Raw genomic sequence first — 11,109 nt, forward strand, 5'->3', positions numbered from 1 at the left:
AACTACGAATGGGATACCAAAATCGAATAAATAAGCGAGCCACAAAAGAATCCCAATCAAATTGGAATTGGACTATGAGGGAATCTGTTTGAAGTTGTGACCAATTCTGCCACCAAGTAAGAGCTTCCCCAGTGAGTTGGGGTGCTGCCATATGGACTTTGTCTTGTGGATCTGCAATTTTAGCTAATGGAAAATGTGCTTTAAATTGATGAATTAACTGAGTAACAGCAACATGATCACACTTTACCATCATACTTACTAAAATTTGGAGAGGTTTATGATGGTGGTGGTAGGGGTGATGGAAGACGAGGTATTTGAAGCCATCTTGGGGAGGGATGCCAAAATCTGTGCCATTATCTACTAATGCTAGATTTGCATAGCCTCCTAGTTTTAAGTCTTTGTTGAAACTCTTGATCGACGGCGTTGGTCTTCCTCATACTCGTGTGTGGCTTCATTATCTTTGTTCCTTTGCTCGTCTTTGTTCTCTATTCAGACAGACACTCACCAAATCCTCCTCCTCCATTGATACATTGATAGATTCAAGGGATTCAACAATGCCCTTGATCTTTAAGGCATATTCATTGATGGACATGTTTTTCTTTTCCACAGTATGCAACTCTTGTTTTAACTGCAATTTCCTTGCCTTTGTGTTAGTCTGGAACATCTGAACTAGAATTCTGCCATCCAATTGCTGGAGTGTTTGCATCCTGTATGTGTCCTATCATAGTGTCTGTGACACTAATTGAAAGTGAGTACATGACTTTTCTTGTACCTTGATTCCAATCCTTGAATGCCTTTATATTTGCAGGAGTGGCATTCTCCTCAGATAACTCTGGAGGCTCCACATTGTCTTCTTCTACATAATCCCAAAATCCTTTATCCATTAGGACATTGGTCATTTTGAACTTCCAGGCATGGAAGTTAATCTTATCCAGTTTCTCACTAACAATCTGATTAATTCCATTAGACATGTTTTTTTACAGCAATCAAATAACCTGCAAACAGACAACTTATGTATGCAACCTGTAATACATCAGTATCTCCTATAACTGCTGCAGCAGCGGTAATTTAGCACAACCTGTGTGTCACCGAATGTGACCATAGTACATGTACATACACCCAGTATCAACAATACATGTGCAAACCTTGTCTGCACTTCCAAAATGCACTGCTGTACTGCAGTAACCAGTTTTCAAACAGAAACAATTCTTTACCAGAAAACTGCCGAAAACACCCTACAATGACGAAATGGGGCCCGTAACGTGCCCGAAACGCGAATCTTGCTGAAAAAATTCAGTCCAATCGGACAATATACCTGTCATTTAGATTCGCTCCCGCGAAGACAACTCCTCAAATGGAGATGTGTAGCTCCGAGAGCTACTGAGGGGTGTTGTACCTAAACCAAGAAAGGAAAAGAGATAATGGTGCTCTTACCCGTGTAGTATCGCTTCCTTCCTTGCTTGTTCTTGCCTCTTGCTTGTCTCCTTAGCTCTCACACGAACTAGGCTCTGATACCATAAAGAGAATGTGGGGGAGAGGGAGAGCTTCAAATCCTAGCAAGCAAACACACACACACACACAAGAGAGAGCAAGACACAAGAGAGATGGATAGCTGAATTTTCTTTCATCTTCTTCTTCTTTACTCAACCAACATAACATAAAGATAAGAGTACACACTATATCACACTATATGGGTTAGTACTCAACTACTACAACATACAAGTGTTGGTCCATAATGTGAACCCAACGAAATGAGCTGGCGTTATAACTATGCCTGTCTCTAGTAATCCAAAATGGTTGTCACACAGCCTGTCATCCCACTGGCCATATATCACCCATAATCTCACCAACCATGCCAGTGGTGTAGATGCGGAAGCTATCACCTAGGTGGGTCATCAATGTCCGCCGTAGCACTAGTTGAGCTCGATATCTCAACACAGAAGGCATGCACGCGGGGTGGGTGGGATAAGGGAGGCAGAGGGGACGCATGCAGCGCATAGGGCGAACAGGCATGCAGCTGGGCACGCACGCAAGGTGAGTGGGATAAGGGAGGCAGAGGGAATGCATGCAGGGTGGGTGGGATAAGGGAGGCAGATGGCAGGCGCGCAGTTGCGTGCCTGTTCCATAGTAGCAGGGGAACGCTGTTTCCACCCCTTGGGAACGGTGGAATGCGTTCCCCCAAGGCTGAGATGCCTAAACCAGGTGGAACGTGCATGGGGGACTGATTTGGCATGGGAACGGCCAGGGGAACGTGGGGGAACGGTTTCATGGAACGTTTGGTTGCCGTTCCCCCTTTGGGGAACGTTTTTTAATGTTTGGCCAAGAAAAAAAAAGAAGAGAAAAAGTGTACCTGTTGTTGCGAGCCGCTTGTGGATATCCTTGAAAGACGTACCCTATCTGCGCGCCCTCTGCCTCCCTTATCCCACTGCACAGGGGTTGTTGGGATAAGGGAGGAGACAAAGGGCTTGCGTGCAGGGGTGCATGGGATAAGGGAGGCAGAGGGCACGTGTGCAGCACACAATGCGGCCAGGCATGTGGCCAGGGCGGGTGGGATACGGGAGGCAGAGGGCATGCGCGAAGGGGTGGGTGGGTTAAGGGAGGAGGCAGAGGGCATGCGTGCAGGGGTGGGTGGGATAAGGGAGGAGGCAGAGGGCACGTGTGCTGCACACAGGGTGAATATGCGTGGAGCTCGGCACGCACACAGGGAGGCAGAGGGTACGCATGCAGCACAGAGGGCGAATAGGCATGCAGCACAGACGACAACACATAGGGTGAAAGCCATGGGCAGGCATGTGTGACAGCAAGGGGTGCGGGCAGCGATGGGCAACAAGTGCTAACGCCAGCAACGCGAAATGCGAGCAGGGCAAGGTGAACAGGTTCACACCATTGCTGATGAGAGAGAGAGAGAGAGAGAGAGAGAGAGAGAGAGAGAGAGTATTAAAGGTCTACGGAAGACCCAAAGGGTCTACAAGACTGAAAAAGAGTACACATGAAAAAATTGAACATCAGTAAAACGGGCCAACATATTATATGAGCCCATGGAGGGCACGTGCGCAGGGGTGGATGGGATAAGGGAGGCAGAGCCTAGAGGGCAGGCGTTGCGTGCGTGCAGCACACAGGGTGAACAGGCGCTCAGCTGGGCACGTGTGCAGCTTGGACGACAGCACAGAGGGTGAACAGCAATGGGCAGGCATGCATAGCAGCAAGGGGTGCAGGCATCAATAGGCAACAAACGCTTGCAGGTTCACGCCATTGAGAGAGAGAGAGAGAGAGAGAGAGAGAGAGAGAGAGTATATAAGGTCTACGGAATACCCAAAGGGTCTACGAGACTGAAAATGTGTAGACATGATGGGTATACATGATCCTTGAGTAACTGGATGTCAAATATGAAAAAAATAAATATCAATAAAAAGGGCCAGCATATTATGTGAACCTGTGGATAAAAAAAGAGAGTCAAAGCTCATCAACCTCCTCCTGAATGGTGTACAGTGTAGCAACGTCCACTTCCTGTGGCGGTACATCTCTATGGCAGCTGAGGATGTCCTAATTTGCAGTGGCAGGTCTAGACCTTCGGAGGCGACGTCGGGCTCTCTTTAGAGACTGAGCTCTCTCTCTCTGGTCGGGTGCGTGGTGCTAGAGGGTCGTAGGCTAGGTTGCACCTCTGTGCTCTCCCCTTTTTTTGGGTGGTGGGTATCATGATTGCCTGATGGGAACCAAAAAGAAGTTGATGAAGGTTTGAGAGGTGTCTGGCTCATCATGGCTCCTTGACTGCTGCCTGTCCAGAGTCCCCTGTTGATCTGGAAGGTTCATGAAGTACAAGCCCAAATACCCTTGATCTCTATATTGCATCATTCTGAGAGGGGGCCCAAGCCATGCAATGAAATCTCCTGCACATAGTAGACTGGGCATCTGCATATTTCCCGAGTCCTGCATAAATATTGCATCATTCTGAGAGGGGGCCAAAGCCAGTAATGAAATCTCCTGCCATAGTAGACTGGGCATCTGCATATTTCCCGAGTCCTGCATAACTTGCATGCCCAGGCCTTCCGTGGGATTTTCTCAGCTCTCCCAGACTCAATCTTTAGGTAGTAGGACGGCACTCTTAACTGCCCAATGCAATCCTCATTGCATGTGGCATGTTTCTGTGAAGATACTCTGGTGCCTCAATGGAGCCATCCTCTGGAACCCTTCAAGAAGTGCGGTCTGTAGAACTGAAGCTTGGTGGGAGAGAGAGAGCCTTCGTGTGTGTGTGTGTGTGTGTGTGAGAGAGAGAGAGAGAGAGAGAGAGAGAGAGAGAGAGAGATATGCTAATAAGGTGTTGATGTGTAGAAATACCCGTGAAAAATTTGCTTTGCAGTTGAGATCTCAATTTCAAATTGAAGTCGAGGTATGTGCCGCATGTGTTTACATGATTATTTTATGGCTGTATTATTTTTAATGCCCTTATTTCTGTCTTACACTGCACAGATAAGGCACCTCCCGATTGGTGACACACTCTGGGTAGCAAGGCACAAATTGAATGGAGAAGAGTATGTGTTAGATTTTATAGTGGAGAGAAAGAAGGTAAGTGACCTGTTGCACTCTATAAGGGACACACGATACAAGCAGCAAAAGCTACGACTCTTGGTATGCGATCAAACTTTTACTTTATGAGTCTGATGCATGCTAGTAGGCTGACCATGGTTTTCTTTGACATATGAATCTTCCACATCTGTAGTGATTTTCAATCAGTCCTCGTGTTTAACTTCTCAAGAACAATTGTAAAGTGACAGCAGATTTTGAGGTTACAGAAAATTGGGAATGTTTAAATGCACCAAAAGAGGGGAATGCTCCCGTTATGGCTGTCCGCTTTTGAAGGGAGACTACTATGGGGGTGGAGGGGTGGGAAAGCCACTCTACAGGAAAGTGTCAGGTGAGAGAGGGTTCTCAGCTCCAAGTTTAGGTAAATGCCAGTGCTTCTCCTGCATAGCTTGTGAGACTCTCTGAAGGCACTGCAAGTAGTGATGGGGAAGATGAAAATTGTCCCCCATCACTTGGCATTTCCTTCTTGATTAAGGGGGTGATACTGTCCAGATCCTGTAAAGTAAAGAGCTCAAGGAACCAAGGCAGCATGAGGATACATACCATTGCTTGTAAGTTGGCAGTTTGTCCCGATGCAAGCTGCAGAAGAAAAGCCGGGTTTGCGGGTTGAGCCTAGTTGGCGGGACAGAACCCATTGAGGAGCTAATGACCGGGGCGAAAGATCGTGTGGAGGAGCAGGTTCCTACATGGGCGCTGTGTTATTAGTGTATGTATACACACACACACACACACACACACACACACATACACACACACATATACATTTATATAGGAGCAGGTTCCTACATGGGCGTTGTGTTATTAGTGTGTGTATATATATATATATATACACACACACACACACACACACACACACACACACACACACACACACATATATATATACACACACACACACACACACACACACACACACACACATTTTTTTTTTGGTAATATCCAGTGCAGTATATTTATATGCTCATAAATTTACATGATGAGAGGTATCCGAAATGGAGAGTATCCCAAAGATCAGAAACATAAAAAGAAAAGCTCTATGCAAGAAGCATCCATATCACCCTCATGGCAGGCATCATATAAGGATTGCCGCATTGAGGCTCGGAAAGACACACACATTTTTTTTTTTGGTAATATCCAGTGCAGTATATTTATATGCTCATAAATTTACAAGATGGGAAGTCTCCGAAGCGGAGAGTATCCCAAATGTCAGAAACATAAAGAGAAAAGCTCTAAACAAGAAGCATCCATATCACCCTCATGGCAGGCATCATATAAGGATTGCCGCAATGAGGCTCTGAAGGATTCATATGACTGGTGATTCTGTCGACCCAAGTATGCCAAATTATGCTCACTCCAAATTGTCCAAAGAGCCCAATATCTCACCCAAGAGAGAAATAGTGAGTATTGGGACAAGGACCGCATATATCTGTCAAAAAGCCAGAAATGTTTCCCAAATATGTGACTAGGGAAACGGAGCCGAAGAAAATCTGAAATTCTCCTGAGGAGGATCCTGGAACAAGGGCAGTGCCAAAGCAGATGAAGAACAGTCTCTGAGGGAGCCTGACATCTTAGACATGTGGAAGGTGCAATGTGACGTTTAGCAAGTATGACCCCCACTGACAATGTGCCTGTCAAACATCTCCAAAGAAAAAGTCTTTGTTTCAATGGCATTTTACACTTCCACAACATCCGGAGATTCTTCCGCCACCATGAGAGGGGCTTCCTTATATGCCACAGAGAATTAGCATGTTGATGAATCCATGGGGCAGGCTGAAGAAGCCTGTAGGCTTTGATGGAGGTTAAGGCAGGAAGGGGAATAGGATGAATGCATGTAGTAGATGGCTGCAATTACCAATCCATAAGCCTGTCTGTGTCAGCCACGGGTGGAATAGGTAAAAAGGGATGCAATAAATCAGCAATTTTCTTCCATATCAACCTATGATGCATTCCCAATGCATAGGTAGCAGTGGCCCGGGGAAAGGATAAGACATATCCCGGATCATCTACCACATCATGTATGTACCTAATTCCCAATTTCATAAGATTGTATGCTCGAACAGGTTCCTGTAAAGCAAGTGGAGTGTCAAAGATGGCACTCCAATGAATACTTTCTTTCCTCATCGAGTTTGTCTCCAAGTAATTATCAGGAGCCCATTTGACCTTAGAGAGAACTTGTTTCCAGTCAAGTATGAGGGCAGTAGAGAAAGGACAACCAGGTATCCTCCCTACAAATCTCCCAATCACAACCTCCCAATGATCCGTAATCGAATGACCATAAGCACAAGTCCTCATGTTGACACACATGGATGTTAACATACAAGTCCATGGCTGCTGTTGGACGGAAGAAAGTATGCAACATTGTAGCCTTCCTTGCAAGTACATGATATTTTATATTGAGGACATTAAGTCCACCATGCATCCTTGGGGAGCACACCATTTCCATCTTCATCAGTCTCAATGCTTTTACAGCAGTTTTTGTCTTCCATAATATCTCCATAGCTTGAGACATAAAAGCTGAAATATCCCTGGAGGACCAATGCAGCAAGGGCAAATAGAACTGGACATAGGACATCACAATGGTTTGTACTATTCTGAGCCTGACATGAAGAGGCCAAGTAGAAATCTTCCAGTATTCCAGTTTATGTTGAAGTCTCTGGAAAATCCATTTTAACTGCTGCTTTCTGGTGATATGCCATCCTATGGGATATCCCAAATGCCTGACAATATCTCTGGAATGCACCACCTGACCCGACCAAAGAATAGAATGCCAGTCACATTGTTTCAGGGGGAGTAATTTAGAATTTTCAAAATTGACATGCAATTCCGCTGCTAACCCATATAAAGAAAGAGTGGCCATAAGCATGCGAAGTTCCTGAGGAGAATTCTGTGGCATGAAGAAGGAATCATCAGCATATGCTTGTGCCAAAAAAGATGTAGCCCCTGGGATTTTGAGACCAGTCATCTGTCCTGTGTTTGTAAGATGATCAAGATACATCAAAAGAGGATGGGTCGCAATGGCATAGAAGAGGGCACTGAGAGGGCAGCCCTGTCTAACTGATCGACCCAATATCCATGACCGAGACAGATGGCGCCCAAGAATGCACTGAGCAATAGAGCCAGAATAAAGCCAGTAAACAGCATTTGCCATCTTGGGACCAAAGCCCAACTTTGTCATGATCTGAGAGATGAAATCCCATTGAACATTGTCAAATGCCTTAGCAATATCCACCTGCAATATAAGCACATCTTGATGCGAATACTTAGCATATTCAATTGTAGTCAAGGCATTGGATATATTGTCATGGATTTGTCTTCGCGGCACAAAACCATACTGATGAGGATGAAGTCCTGCATGCAGTATCCTGTGAAGCCTATGTACAATCATTTTGGCAATAAGTTTGTAAAGTACAGGCATCAAAGTAATAGGCCTCCAATCTGATATATGATCACACAGATGTTTTTTGGGGACAAGCTTGACTATACCATGTTTCCAAGAGTGCGGCAACTGATTTTCTTGCCAGGCCACATTGATCATTCGCAAAAGGACCTCTTTCAAATCATCCCAAAAAGAAATATAAAATTCCACTGTAAGGCCACCCTAGCCAGGGGACTTGTATTTGCTGAGGTGGAACAACGCATTATCAAGTTCTTTGTCAGTAAAAGGCCTCTCCAAGGTAAGAGCATCATCCATTTCAACTATTCCAGAAACATATTGAAGAAATTCAGTCCTGGCATCAGTCACTTGATTTGATGGGGAACCAGGAGCAGAAAACAATTTCTGGAAATAATTGTGGCATTCGTCTTGGAGATCAGAGAAAGAGTGAGTCCAAGAGCCATCCAGTTTCCTAACCCTTAGACATGAATTTTTATTTCGAGTAGCATGCAAGCCCTGGAAAAAGGATTTTGAAGAGCAGCCCTTATCCATGAGGGGGTTCATTCTTGCCCTAATCTGCCATTTGTGCAATTTCCTCTGATCATTAACAGTAAGTTTAAATTGTGCATGTGAAAGGGAATCCTTTTCTGAATCAGAGAGTGGCCTCGACTGAGAAAATTCAGTCAAATGTTGTGCTGTCCTTTTTGCCCATTTAACCTCATTCCTCCATTTTGTCATGTGCCATTTGCCATACTCCCTAATGACATTCTGAATACGAGAGACGAAGCTGTCCCAAGCATAATTCATGTCCTCCTGGGCATGAACTGGCAAAGGATGAATGGCAAATCTGATCATTTGCTGAAAGTTGTGATGTTGGAAATAAGCCCGATTAACATGCAATACTCTACTGGAGAGAAATGGCAAATCATCAAGAGGCATGCCAAGCTGCAAATTCATCCACAATGGAGCATGATCTGACAAGCCCAATGAGAAATCTATAAAGAGATGAGGGCTAAAATCTGCAAATTGTTGTGGATAAAACAAATACCATCTGTCAAGCCTTGTGCATTATGATGAAAAGTATATCCAGGGACTGACCCTTGGAGAAGTGCCCATAAATCTTCAGCCTGCACAGAAAGAAGCATGTCATCCCATTTGTGCCTTTCCAATGATAGCATATGAGATCGTGAAGTGGTATTATCTCTAGGGAGAGGGGAATTATTAAAATCCCCACAGATGAATGCATTGGATCTCCATGGATATCTGCATAAAGAATCCCACAAAGAAGCCCTCATGGCAGAGGTCTGGGAGGCATAGACTGATGCAAACTCAAAAATATCACCATTAACATTGCATTGTATTACTATCCATATGCCACTATTGTAATTGAAGGCCAACTGAGGCTGCAACTCATGTCTAACCAGTATGCATACACCTGAATAGGTAGTAGTACCAGCATAATATATATCATAGCCGTGCAAAAAACCATGTTGTCCAGCCATGGAGTGTTGATTATGCTCTTGCAAACAAACAATATCTGGCTGCATTTTATGTACATATATCCATAATAGCCTCCACTTTGAGACATTGCAGAGGCTCTGTACATTGTATGTAAAGCACTTAAGTGTTTGAAACATGAAAAGGTATGTACAGCAGAGTGAGGATAAGAACCAGACATCAGAGAGGCTAGGCCTCTGCCTGCATAGGCTGCATGCCTTCATTGTCCATGAAAGACATAGCATTTTCCTCTTCTTCTGAATCACATATGGGGATGCCCTTCTTCAGTACGCCCATGAAAGACATAGCATTTTCCTCTTCTTCTGAATCACATATGGGGATGCCCTTCTTCAGTACGCCCACCCAATTTTGAAGGATAGGAGCAGAGGTTGAAGTAGAAGTTTGTCCTGGTGAGAGAGAAGAAGCATCCCATTGACGAGATTGAAGGGGGCGTTGCTTCAATACAACCACCTTCCTGGGTTGTTTAAAACCGTCCTGATCAATTCCCACAGTTTCCTTCATCTTCTCTTTCCCTTTATCTTTTCCTTTTCCTGCAAGTGCAGGCACCTGATTGACTGATTTTGCATTCTTTACTCCATTTGTATTTGCTGTCTTGACTTGCAAATTATCATTCTTTTCCCGTGTTTGGGGTGGCAAAGCATTTGGGGGGGGCTGATGCAGGACCATTGGGCATTCAGAGGCTAGATGCCCAAACTTGTGACAGGCAAAACAAGCACCTGCAAACACACCCCACTTCAATTCAAAATACTTTTTGCCCAATTGCACTCCCTCAACTTCCACCGCAATAGAAGGAGGGGTAGGTATGTCAGTGTCCCAGAGAATGCAGAACCTGTTACGGTTTCCCATGGGGCGTGGTGGACAAATGACCTGTCCCAAGGAAGCAGCCAGGCCAGGCAACTCTTCACGCATATAGTCCGGGAAGTTTGCAACCTCAACCCATACAGGGCAGTGATGCCGTATAAGACTTTGATAGTCCTTGTTTGGGGACCAGGGCATAGCATGTACCATTTGCCTCCCATAAACCAGGGGAGAGAACTCAAGAAGCCTCTGCTTGCATGAAGCATCTGATAAATGCACCTCATAAAAGCCTCTGGAAGCAAAATACACTCCCTCTACAAAGCATCCTCCAAGGATGGACTTAATCCACTGCGCGACATCGCTGGCCGCAGGGATTCTTCCTGGAAAGAATATTATAACCGCAGTTTGAGACAACTTTCTGAGAGGGTTTACCAGGGACGGCAACTTCAATTTGTAGGTGACCTCTGGAATCGGTTTGCCCCATTCCTGTCGTGATTGTTGAAAGTCATCCTTAAGGGTATCAAACACATACTGAGCTTCCAACGTAAATGCATCATCTTGTAAAGCCGGCTCTGATAGGCGTCGCTTAGCATCTGCAGATCTTTCTTTTCGGGCATATGTACAAACATCTAAAGCTGAAGCCATTGATAGAACCACGGAAAGGGAAGGCTGTGAAAAGGAACAGGCTGACACACACACAGACGCAGCTATGCACGCACGCAGGCGTTGCAGCTTGTTGCAGACTGAAGAAAGAGGGGAAGCGAAGGAGGAACGGAAGGAAACACGCAACAGCAGGATCAAACGAGCAATTGAGCAAGCAGACAGTAATGACAGAAAAA

General features: G+C 45.1%; 1 protein-coding gene across 1 annotated transcript in view; it reads left to right on the top strand.

Moving 5' to 3' along the window:
- Positions 1–11,109, top strand: part of LOC147610377 (crossover junction endonuclease MUS81-like) — a 69,057-nt gene that overhangs the window by 24,540 nt on the left and 33,408 nt on the right. Inside the window, exons 7-8 of the mRNA XM_086786009.1 lie at positions 4,330–4,387; positions 4,468–4,626. Coding sequence (XP_086642135.1) covers positions 4,330–4,387; positions 4,468–4,626 — 217 coding nt within the window. The remainder of the gene's footprint in view (positions 1–4,329; positions 4,388–4,467; positions 4,627–11,109) is intronic.

Source organism: Cibotium barometz, chromosome 49, assembly GCF_041138505.1.
Source record: "Cibotium barometz isolate CiBa-2024 chromosome 49, ASM4113850v1, whole genome shotgun sequence".
NCBI lineage: Eukaryota > Viridiplantae > Streptophyta > Polypodiopsida > Cyatheales > Cibotiaceae > Cibotium > Cibotium barometz.